The sequence below is a fragment of the Schistocerca piceifrons genome, chromosome 5 (genome assembly GCF_021461385.2).
Source record: "Schistocerca piceifrons isolate TAMUIC-IGC-003096 chromosome 5, iqSchPice1.1, whole genome shotgun sequence".
NCBI lineage: Eukaryota > Metazoa > Arthropoda > Insecta > Orthoptera > Acrididae > Schistocerca > Schistocerca piceifrons.
Window position 1 is genome coordinate 474,539,242 of NC_060142.1, and position 18,536 is coordinate 474,557,777.

At 41.8% G+C, this 18,536-nt stretch overlaps 1 protein-coding gene across 2 annotated transcripts in view; it reads left to right on the forward strand.

Moving 5' to 3' along the window:
- The window catches only part of LOC124798127 (putative ferric-chelate reductase 1 homolog), a 377,440-nt gene that overhangs the window by 290,876 nt on the left and 68,028 nt on the right, over positions 1 to 18,536 (forward strand). For both annotated transcript variants that reach the window (XR_007016922.1, XM_047261386.1), the window contains exon 2: positions 10,471 to 10,806. Coding sequence is in view for 1 of the 2 variants with exons in the window: in XM_047261386.1 (XP_047117342.1) it covers positions 10,471 to 10,806 (336 nt within the window). In the remaining variant the exon portion in view is untranslated. The remainder of the gene's footprint in view (positions 1 to 10,470; positions 10,807 to 18,536) is intronic.

The window sequence follows — 18,536 nt, forward strand, 5'->3', positions numbered from 1 at the left end:
CGAATCCCAGGGAGCCCTATGAGCGATATCTTGACAGTATCAATATCTATAACAGGGAAAAATCGTAGATATTCTCGATTCTCGAAATGGATGCACTGTCTACACAAGTAAATAAATTTGTGAGGAGACCCAAGAGCACGAGTCTTACTAGCGCCAGGTCATTTTTTTTCATCCATAAGATCAAATTGTTGTTGACCAGTTAATGTTTCACCGTTAGCAAGAAAAGTCAATCAAACGAGCATTGGGGGAGTCTGGGAGAATCGGACATTGCGTCTTGGGCAACGTCCTGTCAGGTTGTTCCCACCAACAGTGCTGCATGCTCTCACTACATGGGGCAGAACAAGGATAAACAAAGAAACAGATAAATGACGGAGAGAACAGATAGGAGAAAATAGCGGAATAGTGACTGTTAAGATACTAAAATGGATATAGGCTTCGCATGTACCGAAACAAAAGATGGGAGATGGGTTGATTGTGATTCCTCTTGAAAAGAGAAGACTGGCGGTACATCGTAATAGAAGATAAATTGATTAAAAAGCGGGACGCACTTCGTGCGGAAGTCTGAAAGTTGTAATATCTGGAGAAGTCCCCGTCGAGTAGTTGAATTTAGATTTCGACCCTTCTCGAAAATTGTGTTAATAATTATTAGAAATCTTCGGTACAGCGTTACTGTGTATATAGTCAGCTAAACGTACACGATTAAGCTGCAATTTACATTTGCTCGAAAATGGTTCTATATTTCTCTACCGTTTCACTCTGGAATAGCACATGGGAATAAGGGACATCTAAATATTTTCGTGCGAACTCTGATTTCCCTGATTTCGTCAGAAGTCATTTCTCCCTTTGTAGGTGGGAGTCAGCGAAATTTTGCATTTGGGGGGGGGGGGGTGGAGAGGAGAAAAGTTGTGATAATTTCATGGTGATATCTCGCCGCAACCGAAAAACGCTTTTCATAATGATTGCCGCCCCCGCTAGCTTACCATATTCGTGACACTTTCTCCCTTATTCCGCGATAATAGAAAACGAGGAACACTTCTTTGAACTTCGATGTCATCTATCAATCCTATCTGGTAAGGATTCCATACCGCGCAGCAATACCCCGTAAATGACGAACAAGCATGGCGTAGGCACTCCCCGAAGTAGAATTACTGCATCTTCTGTGTGTTCTGCCAATCGTACGCAGTCTTTGTTCCGCCTCCCAATAACTTTTCTGTGTCAGAGTTCCAGTTTAAGTTCTTTTTAATGCTGAACTATTCGACTAGGTATTTAATTGAATCAATAAGTACTAAATTTGATCTATCGTGTACAGAAAGGTAAGGGATTTCTTTTAGAACTCGTTTGGATGATCTCTTTTTTCCTTATTTAGTCAAGTGCCACTTATCAGATCTCGTAGATATCGTGTCTCAAGTGGTTTTGCAATTGGTTCTGAATTTATGGTGACTTTACTAGACGGGAACTGACAGCATTATCTGCAATCAATCTTACTTCTTAGATTGTCTCGTAAGTCGTTCATATATAAAGATTAAGAACAGCACAGGGCCTATAAGCCTTTCTTTGGGGTACACAAGATTATTTCCCTTCATCTTCGACAGAGGCTAGTCCAGTTGGATTGGTGCGACTATAGTCCTTAAGCACGTACTTAATTAGAAGCCGCTTGAGAGGAAAGGAGTCAAAAGCCTTCTGGAAGTCTAGAACCATGGAACGATATTTTCTGATTGTGTGCCGGAGCATAATGTTACCTCCAAAATTCTGCTAGGAGCACATGACTTAAAACATTCTGGCTGAGTTACTGGTAATGATCCAACACTTTCAGAACGAGTGAAGCTCAGGGCTTAGGGCTCGTATTGCGGAAAGAAATCGGCGTGTTCTTTACAAGGAACCATCTTGTCATTTGCCTATACCTGTACGACTAGATAGTGTTTTAAATTGCCGTCCAACCGAATACGATACCATAGTTTCCAACGCGCCACCTTGCTCGATCCAACGCTTCAGGTATTATCGTATTAAAATACTCTTTCAGGGTACCGTCAACACCCTTAAAACATCGCTGCGACTGGGGTAGCTGCCCACCTATCGCAAGTGTCGTCTAAGACTGTGATGATAGACTTCTGGTATGAGTAACATTGCTATAGTAACGGCGAAAAGTGCAGACATCGCAGCGCAGCTTATTAGATACTTTGCTCTTTTAAGCAACGCTGAAATTCACACAGCACTGTGCAATCTGCTATGAAACCAGGAGGCCATGTACTACACGTCCTGAAGCAGCGTGAGAAACTCCCAGCTAGTCTCACGTACGTCAGCTGCTCATAGCTTTACTGCAACATGGAACGTACTTGCCGAAGGCAGAAATGTTCCGAAAGGACCCAAGATTTTCCTGGAGCTAACCAATTCAATATGGTGCTTGCTAAACTCCTTTGATACTGGTGATCTGGTCCCCCTGCTGTCTCGCTTACTTCATTAAAATACACATCACGTAAGGGCTTAAGCGCTTTTCTCCAGACTGTAATCATTTGCGTACTCTCTCACGCCTTCTCCATGGTGGCTGATGCGCTTCGTACCCAAGATGACTACTAAACGAATAAAGCGGTCTCCTGGGGTGTCAAACCTTTTAGCTTGCCTATCCACACTGGAAGAAAAGTATTTCTGGGCCACAATTAATATACTTACAGCGAACAATGTAACAGTAACCACTGAGGAAACCAAAAAGTGGACCAATGAGAGAGTAGCGTCGTGTGGCAGTGGTTCCAAACTGAAAATGTTAAGTGTTTCACAACTTCACATAAACGGATATTTTATTGTTTTTACGGATCGTATGATAGAGCTCACCGCTTGATCCGCAGTGATACTTCCCTTGGGCCGCATGCAGCCCGCGATTTGGACACCGCTGCATCGTACCGGAATTTCAGCACACCAAAACTTCGAAACTGATTATCAATAAAACCTATGTATAATTGGGCCGTGAAGTTTCAGCATTAGATCTGATAGCAGTAACCGAAACGACGTTATTAGAAATAGACATACCTTAAGCGATTTAAACGATTATATTCACAGAAGAGTCACAAGCATCGCGGATATCGCAGACTCGAAGGAAATTTATTTCCTCCTTTAACAAGATGACTACAGTTGACGGAAAACCATTGGTCAACTCACGAGCGCAGCTGCGAACACCGGGCGGAGGTAGGGCCTAAACGAAAAACAGCGATCACGCCAGGCAGAGTTTTTTGGCAGTTGTAATTGTTGAACCACGCGCGTTTCTTAAGATTTATGTGGTACATTTGATTACATGAGGAGTATTTCATTATAAGATTAAAAACCATAATCTAGGATTAATGAAATAAGAACCAATACGTTACGCTTGGGAGGGAGTACATGAAAACATTGTTTCTGAGATAAAAGATGGAAGTATATCGAAAAATATATGTATTCTGTTATGTATTTTTGTGTGCTCGAATTATATTTGAGATACTGCTCATTTGCCAAGAAGCAGTTCCTTCAGTCCTAAGAAAGTTACCGGTGAATTTACACAAGCTGGTGATCCAGTAGTAGCTTACGGGCAAATGGCAATATTCTTCTCCAGTTGGTAACTCTTCTGTTCGTTATACAAAACAAAATATAGACAGCAGTATAATGAAGCAATGAGGTGACACTGTCTAATCACACCGAACGACACGGCTGACAATCTAATAGAGATTTTCAGCGAGTGAAACGCGCAACTAAATCCGTATGGAAGCGTTATTAAGGTTTTGAAGACCCGATTCCGTGAACACTGTCTGACGATCGAGGCTCCGTGAGTCCCAAAAAGTTATGGTTCATTACTGTACCAATGACAGTTTATGAATTGCAATCATACGGCATGTTAAAACACCCCCTTAGAAAAATTAATGAATTACTGTGCTGATAAATCTCTTACGTTATTTTATTTTCAAACAACTGAGCAGAAGTGAACGTACTCAGGCATTTCTCTCTTTACTTATTCTGATCAACACTAAACTGACACACAATATTTTTAGCGCAACGTAATCTGACTTTCAATAATCCCTACAAAAGAATGGCCCTGACTAACAATAACCTATACCTTTCATGAATGACTTACCTCACAAAAATCTTAGTTACTCGAACTAATGCAATACTGCCAGCCAAATAAAAGATTATAACTACTGAAGGCACTAACTACTGATAGGCATAGTTAGCAAATGAGAGATTTTGATAGAAAACAAACAATGTATTTACTTTAACAATATTCAAAAGTCATCATATATAAAGTTCATGATATACAGTATTACAAATTTACTCTTTCTGATGGAAACACGTCCAAATCGTCCGCTCTCAAAATTCTGCCATCTCTCTCCCCACATCCACCACTAGTTTCGGCCTTTGGGACATTTACAAGTGGTACTGAAAAAGCTTTTTCTTCAGAACATATCAGTCTTCAAAATCCTTAGACATGTATACATTTCATCGTCAGAAACAATCCTTTTCACTGTTTAAAGTAACACCAAACGAGTGCGAAGCTCTAGACATTGTGAAACATTCATTACGTGAACTGTTACCAATCTTAACATCCCTCAAATATAAACAGTATGTTGGAACGTTGATTTGTAGCGATTTATGTGAAGGATGTCAACAATAGTAACAATTCACGTAATCATCATCTCACGATGTAAGCGAACTTGTATGGTGTCAATGTACTTACACAGTGAAAAGGCCTATTTGACAATGACATGTGTACATGGGAGAGGATTTCAAAGTCAGACATGTGCTGAAGCAAAATCTTTCGCAGTACCACTTAAAAATGGCCCAAAGGTCGAAACTGCAATTGTATAACAATATTACAGTCAACGGTGAACACGATGTCCTTTAAAATATTCTAGATGACTGTGAACTCCGACCATGTGAAGTTAATGGCACTGTTAATATATAGCAATCTGCTGTTATTAGTAACCACATAACTAACAAAATAAGGTTCAATTGTCTTATCAGCAAAAAGTCAACTATCGCTACTTACGAGAGCCTTAACAAAAAATATCGTTCGATAATGAAACTTTCTGGAAACATTTGTATAGACATTCCGAAGAGATTTTCACTGCTTGAAGATCGCACATTGTGTCCAGCGTTCTAAGCAATGAAAACAGTAACTTCAAAATATATGGCAATTCCCGAATCGCCAGTTAATTCGAACTTCCGTATCATATTCAACACCGGTTCAGAAAAAGGACCTATTCGTATTTTAATGCGTCGATAGCTGCGAATAACAGCAACAATGCTATTATTTTATAAGAACAGCATTAAGAGTAAAGCCCTGGTCATGTTGTCCAGACCCATGTTGATTGTCTGCAAAAGTGACGCACAATGATGTTTGCGTTTCAGCGCTATGTCATCGTACCAGACGTGGCGCCTTACGGCAAGTCATGACGTACACAACTAACAACGCAATTCCCGCAGCACGTAGTCTTATCATCATCCGTATTAAGTTGGTTACCCATACGGTAAATAGATTTCTATCTACAATGGCTCAAATAGCGAAAGTTTAATTATAACCACCTTGTATGAGGGTAATCCCAAAAGTAAGGTCTCCAATTTTTTTTATAAGTACATAGACCAGTTTATTTCTACAATGGTTTACTTCAGTTTACAGCTTGAACATTTAGCTATTTTTCGACATAATCACCATTTCTGTCGATGCATTTTTTGTAGACTCTGTGGCAGTTTTTGTATGCCCATGTAATACCAGCTCGCCGCCATGCTGTTCAGAAAGTTATGAACCTCTTCTTTCACCTCTTCGTCGGAGCTGAATCGCTGGGACCACAATTAACGCTGACAGGTACTGAGAGACTCTGAAAAAACTCAACGGGCAATTGAGAACGGGAGAAGAGGAATGTTGAGCAAGAGCGTACACATTCTCCATGACAACGCTCGCCCACACTTCGCTCGGCAAACCGTTGCTCTATTGCAACAGTTTCAGTGGAACATAATCACCCACCCTCCCTATAATCCTGACTTGGCTCCCAGTGACCATCACCTGTTCCCTACGTTAAAAGAACATTTGGCCGGAAAGCGATTCAGCTCCGACGAAGAGGTGAAAGAAGAGGTTCATAACTTTCTGAACAGCATGGCGGCGAGCTGGTATGATGTGGGCATACAGAAACTGCCACAGCGTCTCCAAAAATGCATCGACAGAAATGATTATGTCGAAAAGTAGCTGAATGTTCAAGCTGTAAACTGATGTGAACCATTGGAGAAATAAACAGGTCCATGTACTTACAAAAAATAGACCTTACTTTTGTGATAACCCTCGTATATTTTTTTTTTTTTTTGCAGCTTGTTATGAAGAGTGTGGATAAATTTAAAATTTTGTAATTTTGTTTTTTTTTTTTGGGGGGGGGGAGGCATTTGTGGTCACATCAACTGGTGAAGTGGTTAATTAGATTTTCAAAAATAGTATTCTCTCCCAATGTAATTTTTCATAAAATTTATGACCTGGCCTGTAATATTTTCTGTGGTCGGAAGGTCAGTTGAGTGGTTGGTTATATTGTTGGAAGCGATCTGCTCGTTACTCACGGCCATCTTACCGATATCGTTAGTCGAGAGTATCAAGACTCTGCAAAACAAATAAAATCTACACAATTTGTACTGCTCATCTTTACCACATGCCAGAGACACGTACCGGCATTGCGTGGGTAGCACTGACGTATCTACGTGAGGACGTCTTGTCTGGCGTAGCGGTAATACACACACAAAATCTAGCTAGTTAATTAGTCCATCAGTGAAAACAGCATCAGAGTTGCTACACTAGTTCCTGAGATTCACCTTCACATATAGACAGAAAAACGCGGTGGGGAGTCTGTAATACACGGTTTAGTGTAACGACGTAAGACTTCGTCACCTACGTCAGTTACAAAACACTTCAAAATTATTAAAATTCTTTTTAAAGTTGTCTCTGAATGGTTCTTCAACGAAACTTTAATCAAAACATCATTTGAGTCGTATGCGCAGAATTACGTCACTCAGTCCAATTGGTTTGCGCAAACCTTTTTCAATTTAGGTGTCGTTTGTTTCTTCTCAGAAATTATATTAATGCAAGTTATCTGCTTTAATAAATATTAAAATCACATTGAATAAACTTTTAAGACTCAAACTCGTGATGAACGTTGTCAAAAATTAATAATCCTGTCAAATAAATCAGTAATACGTCTTCCTTAACATGGTTGATTCTTCCTTAACATGGTTGATTCTTCCTTAACATGGTTGATTCTTCCTTAACATGGTTGATTCTTCCTTAACATGGTTGATTCTTCAAAAAATAAATTCTTGGAACATGTATTTAAACTTTTGTAGTATACACTAGTTTATTTTCATATATACTACATATAGACGTGAACATGAGCCTTGACAAGACAGGACTGAACATTTACAACATGATTAAACTTTCTACGATGTCTTTGTTGTAGAAACATTACAAATTCTTATTTTTTCAGCTTTTAGAAGCACGACGCAACAACTCGGTTTCAGGATCATCTGTTGCTCTCTGGCTGTCGACCCGCGACGTATAGTGGCCAGCAATTTTCTCTCTGGTCCCGGTAGTGAAGCTGCTGTCTCCGTTCGTTGCGCCGCCCTCTCCGTACATGAAACATAAAAATAAATACAAAACTTTAGATAATTCACAAACATTACAAATATTACAAAATACATAAACAAAACACTAAATAAAACTTATATTCACCTGCAAACTGGGCTGACACTGGTGGATGGGTGACGCTTCAATTTCGCGTCCCACTACAGCGGTGATTCCTAAATACTAAAATCTACGGACGTTCAGTCCGTGTCACTGCTGATTATCACAGGAATTCTCCTATCGGTGGTATTTCCGCGCGTCCTGTGGTTCTTGCCATGACACGCTGTTGTGACTCAAGAACTTGCGGTATTTCTGGTCACCGTACGTTTCCCCGAGGAAGTGACAGCGAGTGACTCGCCTTGAACCCGCTACGATGCGACACTGCCGTTCAGGGGACACTAGAAGCAAGAGAAGAATCAACGCACTTGGGCTGTAGATGCCGCTAGTCCAAAGCAGCAGCTCGGTGAAGCCTTATTCACACGCGACGAGGCAGATAATGTTTACGTGGACGCGGACGAGAAATCTAACCTCACGAGACAAGCCACGCGTCACGTGCTTCTTGCATTTTCAAGCCATTTGCGACTGTAGCGCTCTCCAGTTGCAGCTATCTGCTGTATCGGCTCCCAAACCATACATTTGGTTTGCGCAAATCGACGCACGTGAAATTCCTTCGTTAGCTCTCTTAAAACGGACATTTTCTCCCTTGTTCATATGCTAGTCACGCTGTTCTGTCTGTATTGTACATAAACTTGAGTAGCGATAAATTGTTAAAAGACAAAAAGGAAAGTTTCATGTCGAGTCGTTGCGTTTCAGGACATTTATATTTAAATAACATTAAATATTACAGAAAACATTTCTGTTCATTAGTAACAAAATCCCACAACCTTTTAGAGAACTTGAAGATAAAAAAATGAAAAATTAAGATAAAGCAAGACACGAACCCACTCTACAGTGCTTCGTACCTCATCTTCTCCACCAATTAAGCGACACAGAACTTCGACCAATGACCTCTTTTGTTACGATCATCTGACCGCTTTAATTGCCGATATGTTATCTTACAGTTAATTACAATAATTCCTATCAAGAAAGGTGCGTATTTTTATGAATCTTCAATGTCCCGTTGCCTAGAAACGGCGTACTTTGTCACGCGAGTTATAGCACCAAAATACGAAAATCGTTTAACCACAAATATAACACACCTCTTTTTTAAGCAGGCCGGGGTGGCCGAGCGGTTCTAGACGCTTGTCTGGAACCGCGAGACCTCTACGGTTGCAGGTTCGAATCCTGCCTCGAGCATTGATGTGTGTGATGTCCTTAGATTGGTTAGGTTTAAGTAGTTCTAAGTTCTAGGGGACTGATGACCTCAGATGTTAAGCCCCATAGTGCTCAAAGCCATTGGAACCTCCTTTTTAATGACAGATTAGAGAGCAGCTCAATGTGCCGATGCTTACAAACAGCATCTATTCGTAGGATGTAAGTTATAAAACTCTCCAAATATAGGCTTCAACTGATAGCGACATACAGTGTGGCATCTTGAAAGTTCTGCGTGTAACGCAAAGAGTGGTTAAAAGTTTCGTGGCACGTAGCCGAAACATTGCAAAACTTATACGGGGTTTACGCTGAAATGCCCTATTTTCATTTTGCTCCCAAGAAACAATTAAATGAAGTTGGTTTACTCTTAAAAAATAAATTGGATGTGAAGTTGAGTTTAAAAAAAAAATTAAAACATCGAAACACTTCCATGCGATCCCCTGCGGTGACTCGAAAAATGCCTACTTTGTATTCAGTTTCTATCCAGGTTCTTTGCAACATGTTCGGAGGTATGGGACCGATGACTTTCACAGTCAGAATATTCAACACCGGCATCCATATACCGTTTCACACCCTCCTCCTTTCGATTCAAATTATTAGGGTGTTTGGCGATTTCGATTGCCTCCCTATAAGAGCCTTTCGTAATATCCGCATGTGGCCGCTAGTACTTGCGTCTCCCCGAAACGAATATGGTGGCTACCTGGTTGGAAAGCATGCTCTGCAACAGCTGATCGTTCCGTTTCTCTTTTTCAATTGCACTTGTTCAAAACGTTTGGAAGAGCACAAGGGCAATTGTAGAAGAGGAGAAACGGAACGATCAGCTGTTGCGGAGCATGCTTTCCAACCAGGTAACCACAATATTTGTTTCGGGGAGACGCAAGTACTAGCGGCCACATGCGGATATTACGAAAGGCTCTTACAGGGAGGCAATCGAAATCGCCAAACACCCTAATAATTTGAATCGAAAGGAGGAGGGCGTGAAATTAAATGGTATGTGGATGCCGGTGTTAAAGATGATGTGTACCACCCGTCCAACACTGGGTGATGGCAACGGCGATCGACGGCAGCGGACAGCGGCCAAATGCACTGAAGTTTCCAAAACACGTGACGTCACGCCTCGGCGCGGGAGCGCGCGGACACGGAATTTAGCGGCAGTCAGTAGCGAGCCAGTGGGTGTTTTGGACCTTCCATCGAGCTGAAGATGTCCCCCGCAGACAGGGACGAAACCTTGGGAATTGACACAGAATTCATCAACCGACCACGGCATAACAGCCCGGATAATTATAATGGACATGACATTTCCGGTCGTGAAAGTCTACATTTTAGTAACTTGAGGTTGTTTGATACAAAATGACACATCTGCCGATTCTGTAATTTATCTCAAATTTATATATTATTCCGAAGCTGTAAAGTCCTTTCTGACTCTCCGAGTACTGAATGCCGAACCCAGAGCCTTGTTTAAACTGAAACCTCCGTCCCTCTTTATAGAAATAAGACTGTGAAAGTGAATGAGCAGCAGGTGTGACGTTAGGTGTCGGGTGTTGCAGATGCGAGAATGGATGGCCTGGCTGCTGCTCTGGCTGTGCCTGTGTGGGCGCGGCTGGGCGCTGAGCAGCGGCGCGCCCAACGGCACGTGCGCCTCGATGACGCCGCGCCACACCGGCTCAACGCCGCAGAGTTCGCCGCCGCCCTACACGGTGACGCCGTCGGTGCGGCAGGTGGCGCGCAACGGCAAGCTGACCGTGGCGCTGGCGTCGCCGCAGGGCCTGCCCATCCACGGCTTCCTGCTCGAGGCCCGCGCGCCCGGCTCCGACGAGGCGCAAGGCGCCTTCACCAGCTACCCAGACACCGCCAAGACCATCAACTGCAACGGCCGATACGCCGTGAGTAGAGTTGGGCAACACGATTCTTTTTCCCGATTCGATTCCTACAATTCAATCTCAAATTGCGAATTGATACCTACTATTCGTTAATGATTCTTTCACGATTCATTCTACTTTGCGATGACACGATTCTTACGGAATGCAAAAAGTTCTACATCTTACTCACAGATGGCAGCGATGTCTGAAATCGTGTGTATTGGGAGCTGTGTACTCGCTGTATATCATTTCTGTCATCACTAGTTCGTGTATTACTCGCGCAAACTAAGCAGACGTCGGCGTGGTGGCGGACGGTAGCGATAGTAAATGGGAAATGGTTTTACGCTCGTTCCCGTCAGCCACCGCCAAGTGTCAGCTTGGTTTTCACGATTAATATTACGGCCCACGAACTTCGTTTGTTCGTTCTGAGCTTCCTTTGTTCACACGCATCCTCCAGTAGACTGGCATCTTGCGGTCGTAATCATTCGGCTCGACCTGGCATGATTCTGAAGTTGCCTTCGAAGCATAGCGTACTAAGAATCGATGAATCGTTGGAACTTGGAATCGTCACGACTCGGAAACACGCAATCGTTCTTAAGATTCTGTTGAACGACGATTCGTCCGTATCACGATTCGATTCTCAAGATTCTTTATTTCGAAACGTTCAAATGAATGACTCATTCACGAATTGCCACAACTCTAGCCGTGAGTACAGGACCGTCCCTTAGGCCTGTATTACACTATCATATTTCTTTGTCAAAGATGTGATCATATGTTCGTAAAACATATTTGACAAAGATATTTGACGTGGCGCTAAAACGGGGTATTACACTGTCATCATATTTTTCGTCAAAGTTCAAGATGGCTGAAAACTTGTTACTAACCGCAGCAGTTGCATGTACCACAATTGCACTGTGTGCACATGCGGAAGAGAAGCGGGTGAAAAAGGAAACGTACCTGGGTGAAGCCGTGGTTTTTACGACGACACGATAAAAGCATTCAACAAAACTTGTTACGTGAGCTTATAGTGGAGAACGTAAAGTCGTACATAAATTACTTAAGGCTGGATGAGCATAAATTTCTGTATGTGCTCAGTGAAGAGTGTCATCACATCACAATGCACAATACTCACTTAAGAACTGCAATATCTACAGTAGACAGGCTCACTGTAACACTGATTCGTTGCTATAGGAGAGAGTTAGGTCTCCAATCTTCTTAATCTATTTTTGTACTCAGAGTGCCTCACGTTGTAAACCGCCTCATCAGCTTCAAACATCTCTATTAATTTTGTAGTTGTCGGTACCCACCTATTGTATTTACCGGCAATGTTTATAAAAACACTACAGATAACGGAACGCTGCAGCGATGTTAGCGCTCCACGTGGTAACATGTCACATTGCATTGAACAGAAGACAAGCGACTTCTTTGATCATATCTACAGCGAAGCCCTACATTTGATCACATATTTGACGTCATTTGACTAAGTTCCCTATTTACCATCAAAATTCTTTGACAAAGAAGTTTGATAGTGTAATACCGGCTTTAAGCCCCTTCTACACTATCGACTTCATTGTTTCAATTGACTACTTGCACCAAGTAGCGCCCTGGCGGTTTATTGCTGTACTGAGCCGTCTGTGTTGAGTGGTGGTTTTCGTTTACACGTCAGCGCCAAAATGGCCGGTATTGTGAAAGCTGTCTGCTGTGGAGTTTGAGGGCTTATCCTGTTTTACGGAAAAATCGAAATACAGTATGTTGTTGTTGTGGTCTTCAGTCCTGAGACTGGTTTGATGCAGCTCTCCATGCTACTCTATCCTGTGCAAGCTTCATCTCCCAGTACCTACTGCAACCTACATCCTTCTGAATCTGCTTAGTGTATTCATCTCTTGGTCTCCCTCTACGATTTTTACCCTCCACGCTGCCCTCCAATACTAAATTGGTGATCCCTTGATGCCTCAGAACATGTCCTACCAACCGGTCCCTTCTTCTGGTGAAGTTGTGCCACAAACTTCTCTTCTCCCCAATCCTATTCAATACTTCCTCATTAGTTATGTGATCTACCCATCTAATCTTCAGCATTCTTCTGTAGCACCATATTTCGAAAGCTTCTATTCTCTTCTTGTCCAAACTATTTATCGTCCACGTTTCACTTCCATACATGGCTACACTCCATACAAATACTTTCAGAAACGACTTCCTGACACTTAAATCTATACTCGATGTTAATAAATTTCTCTTCTTCAGAAACGCTTTCCTTGCCATTGCCAGCCTACATTTTATATCCTCTCTACTTCGACCATCATCAGTTATTTTGCTCCCAAATAGCAAAACTCCTTTACTACTTTAAGTGTCTCATTTCCTAATCTAATTCCCTCAGCATCACCCGACTTAATTCGACTCCATTCCATTATCCTCGTTTTGCTTTTGTTGATGTTCATCTTATATCCTCCTTTCATGACACTGTCCATTCCATTCAACTGCTCTTCCAAGTCCTTTGCTGTCTCTGACAGAATTACAATGTCATCGGCGAACCTCAAAGTTTTTATTTCTTCTCCATGGATTTTAATACCTACTCCGAATTTTTCTTTTGTTTCCTTTACTGCTTGCTCAATATACAGATTGAATAACATCGGGGAGAGGCTACAACCCTGTCTTACTCCCTTCCCAACAACTGCTTCCGTTTCATGTCCCTCGACTCTTATAACTGCCATCTGGTTTCTGTACAAATTCCAAATAGCCTTTCGCTCCCTGTATTTTACCCCTGCCACCTTCAGAATCTGAAAGAGAGTATTCCAGTCAAAATTGTCAAAAGCTTTCTCTAAGTCTACAAATGCTAGAAACGTAGGTTTGCCTTTCCTTAATCTTTCTTCTAAGATAAGTCGTGAGGTCAGTATTGCCTCACGTGGTCCAGTATACAGTAACAAAACGTAAAAAAAGCAATGAAAGTAGAGTTCAATAACGACCAAATGAGAATTCATAGTGGAAGTTCTTGTCAAAGGTCGTATGGTAAATTGATCACACTCCTGAGAGCTGAAAGACTAGCAAAAGTATCATCCAAACCTTTCAGAAAACATTTATTTGGTCGAGGAAATATATGCTTGGAACACATCAGAAAGTATGTAGAATGCAGTAATAGCCCCTTTTTCCTTTATCATTTGTATCTTGTTTTCTTGCCAGGTGCCAAGTAACGTCGAAAACTATTTTCCTTATCCTGTAATTACGACTTGTTAGCTGTTCAAATACCTTTCATTAAACGACGTTTATCTATTAATGATATTTATACGCACTGTAGGTTCTTTCTCTGTAAAACGTAAATACTTCTTGTTTTCAGATATTTCGTTCCTCTTGTAGAGCACTAGTAGCAAAAAAAAAAAAAAATTGTAAGAACCTTGTGTAACTTCTGTGTCACGAAAACAAAGCAAAGAACACAAATAAGATTAAGAAGACACGAAAGAACAAAACTAATTCCTATAATAGGAGTGAACTCGACCGGAATAGGTTATAAGTTCCAGTGGTAGCAGACGCCGCCACAGTCCCATGTCTCTCCCTTCTTTTAGATGCTATTTTAATGTTTTAGTTTCCTTTCCCTGCAACGTTAGGGAGTTCTTTAAATTACCTTGTGCTAAGTGCTTGATACACGTACGGCTTTTGCACTGATACATCGTCTATCACTTCCGGTGATACTAACACTTGCGTCCCGTACATAAAATACTCCCTACCGTACTACGTTTTGAGAGCACATATTACCTGCAGAACCAACACATATTTGGGAAATCGAGAGATGATCTTTGTCGGCACCCATATTCGCCACCATGTTGATTATCAATTGTGTGCGTTACTGAACAAATTTATATGAGCGTAGCCCTCGTAGTCACCTGGGACTAAAATTCTGATATATTTACTGTATTAGCCGTTAATGAAAATACCTCCTATTGCGCCAGATACGGACGAGCCCAAGACTAGTCAATCTTACTGTTAAATATTACCCCTGAATGTATTGCAGTTGAGGATTAGTCCTAGTAATGTCATAAATTCTTTAATTTCAGCTTATGAACACGTTCTGTGCTTTAGTAATTTGTTCTGAGTGTATTGGCTTCTGTAATAGGAACATTACAGTATCGGTTTGTGATATCTAGTGGTATAAATCTGGAAGCATACGGAATGTTTCTCTTATTTCACTGACTAGTATGGTACTGTTCTCTACAGAAGAGGTTGTTTTCCTTGTCTCGCTTTTTTTTTGTCTTTCGTAGACCTTGTTTGCTTCTACTGGGTTTTGCGTTGAGCTCTCTCTGATCAATAGTCGAGCAGACCTGTATGTTAGGGGAAGAAAGGACTGATGATCTAGTAGTTTGGTTGCTTTAACCATCCAACAAAAACAGGTTGTTTCATGTATGAAGTACTTCTTTTAGGAAGTGATATGGTTTGGCAGAGTTTGTATGTAGGAAACGACATACCGCAACTGAGCAAAGATCCAATAAAAGAAAAGACCAGTTAAAGAAAACATTTCTTGTAGACAGGATAAGAAAAGAAATGTCTCCTGTCTGGATTCTAAGGCCCCCATATTAAGATCACAACCTAAATTACACAAGGAGGGATGTCCAATCGCACCAGTAGTGAACTGTTCCATTTCCCTGAAGGTTCTCCTTCAATATTGTATTTACAGAACATGGGGGTTCTTAACATGCACAGAGTAAAAAAAATCTAACACATCGCTTTACTGCAGCTAGTTACCAACTTAAAGGCTTAACCTAATGTGAAATTATGTAGTACGTCACATAGGGGAATAATGCTGGAATTGGTTAGGTCCTGTGTATTGCGTTATGTGCAGTTGAGTAGCATACCTTGGAGACACGTACACGTAGGCGACAAGGCACTGGGCCATTGTTTTAAGATTTCACTTACACCATTTATTACATGTCAAATATTTGCATACACCGGTACTTGAACATAACTTCACACACAAAATGTTAATTAATTAGAAATCTTTATGGCATAATCAATAATGGCAGTAATTATATTTGTAATTGAATCAGATCTTTAAAACAAATTACAAAGAAAATTATTTTAAGTTAAGGTATGGAAATTGACCAACTCCTTAATATAATTGACAATAATATAATAGATGGCTGAAATCGTTAATGAACAACTGACAATTTAACTATGGCACTCTCCAAAACGTTCAGGTACAACTTCAGTGATCTGGCCAGATCAAGATACAAAACCGATAAACACGAAGTTACGGTAGTAATGTTTAAGAAAAAGCGGCGGTAGCAGTTGCTTGTGAAAGCGGCGTATCAAGTCGTAGTCAACTTCCGTAGCCAGCTGACAAGTAAAAGATGCCCGTGGACCACACTCTGTGCTGGGACGCCTTACAGTAAACAATATACAAACTTTAACCTCTATAACATAAAAAAGACACAATAAGCTTACAGATCATGATAAAGCAATCACACACCAAAATCTCCATCTACCGTGCCTCATAAGAAATACCCAAAATGATTTAGTTTAACAGCTGCAAAAGGTAATAGTACATAGATTAACACTGAAGCAAATCATGTGTACAAAAACTTCCCCTGACGTACCTCATAAAAACTGGCACCTTAATAACAAAACTGATTTAGTGACAGCCGATGTAGAAAAATAATCGCCCCCAGTTCAATAGTGAATCAAATGACAGGTGCAATAACTGGCCAAACAACCATGAGACAGGCAGTCGATTAGTGGAGAAGTACCTTACCGACGTAAGCTTAATTTTTACTTTTCTTTGGAGGATTGAACTTGAGTGGCACTACAGCCGACCGCGCATACTACGCAACTGTTCTAGACACAGTCTACTCTGCACCACTGGTACTTGTCTACGTCAAGTCAGTGTCACAGCCGCAGACAGCGCTGTCTTTGCAGGAAACAGACAAATCCGGCAGATGCTCACCAGTGACAGATCAGCAAGACGGTCGTTAGCCCTCGGCTTCCACGCTCAGTCTCAGGTCGCTGTGTTGTGCGGTGTACGTCCTCGTTCACGGCGGCAAAAGCGCTCTGCCCCTTTTCGAGAGGTGCCTCTGGTACGAGCCGCGCTGGTCCAGGGAAGATCACGTCCGGCGTCCAAGTCAACCGCCATACACCAACCTCACGCATGCTCCTTCCAGTGTATTACAATCCCCACTCCGGGCTTGTGCACGGCATAAGAAGTGCGCCCATATTTCCACGTACGCCCTCTTGCCATGGCACACCGTCCAGAGAGCCTCCGCGAAGCTGACGATAGGTGGTCGAAATGGAAGATAGGGCAAATGTACCAAAGAGTGCGCAGCCCCAAAGAGAGCACAGTTTGTGTTCCTGACAGTTGACTAAACTGATTAGCTCGCATCTGACGTAGTTGTGTTCAGAGTGCTATCAGAAACACCTCATAGAAGTTGTCCGAAGAAATACTGCGTTTCCAGAGTGAAACAGGCAAGACTCACTTTCCAGCTATCTTGATGTAGGTCTGGTACTCTGTTGCATAAGTTACACACAGAAAACGTGAGCAGTACCTTTCAGTTCTTGACTTCGTTGTGAAAGACTGGCTTCCAGTCTACCCTACTGCAACCACATGTTTTGCTAATGTGACGTATGCTGCCATCTGTTGACTCCACTAGGAATGATTGTTTCTGTACGAAAGAGTGCGCATGTTCTCTTTAGGGTACAACTGCACATTTTTACTGTGTGTGTGTGTGTGTGTGTGTGTGTGTGTGTGTGTGTGTCCGAATGACTTCAAATTTGGTTGCCGCTGCTCTTGGTACGAAGGCGTCTGCTTTAAGGAAAAGACTGAAAAAAGTGAGTAGAGAATTTTAGCGTTTCCAGAGGAGTGGATCCAGCGCATTAAGTGTGTGAGATGGTGGCACGAACAGTGCTCTTCATTTGAGGGTGATATTGAGTTCATTTGTGACATTTGCTAAATGCGTACTCTTTGGGCATATTTTGCTTACTCTTAAGCGCAGTTGAACGAAAGAGCGTTCGTTTCCCTTTCTTTATTTTTGAAAAGTGCCTCAGCTCTCTCTCTCTCTCTCTCTCTCTCTCTCTCTCTCCGATTAGTATTTGAAACTTCGTGGCAGATTAAAACTGTGTGCCGGACCGAGACTCTAACTCGGGACCTTTGCCTTTCGCGGGCAAGTTGGTAGAGCACTTGTCCGCGAAAGGCAAAGGTCCCGAGTTCGAGTCTCGGTCCGGCACACAGTTTTAATCTGCCAGGAAGTTTCATATCAGCGCACACTCCGCTGCAGAGTGAAAATCTCATTCTAGATTAGTACTTGTTCCATACATCATGAATACGACACTTCGTAATGATGTGGAACGTGTCAAGTTAATAAAAGGTGTCTATACAAGATATTACATTACACAAAATATTACATGATACTTAGGCCTAATATTTTTAATATTTTTCTCATACTCACGCCTGAATTAACCTCTAGAATCTAGTCTAAACCAATGGCGAGCACCCCCTACAGCTGGCAGAACGTGGCGAAGTAGTGCAGAAATTTGCGTAGTAGTACCTATTTGTGTTAGAGCCTCCCCAGCGCCATGCTGTCGGGACTGTACGGTATTCCTCCGCCTAACGGCCCTAATTGGTGCCGTTTTTACCAGCCTGAGGTTTCCAAATCACATTTCCGCTCTTATTTGCCACATTACTGTTTCCTAAAATAAATGCGCTATTAATGCCGCACTACATGCGACGATAATAGATACGATGTAGAGTCTAGTGGGATGACTGACTCATTCTGGCAATT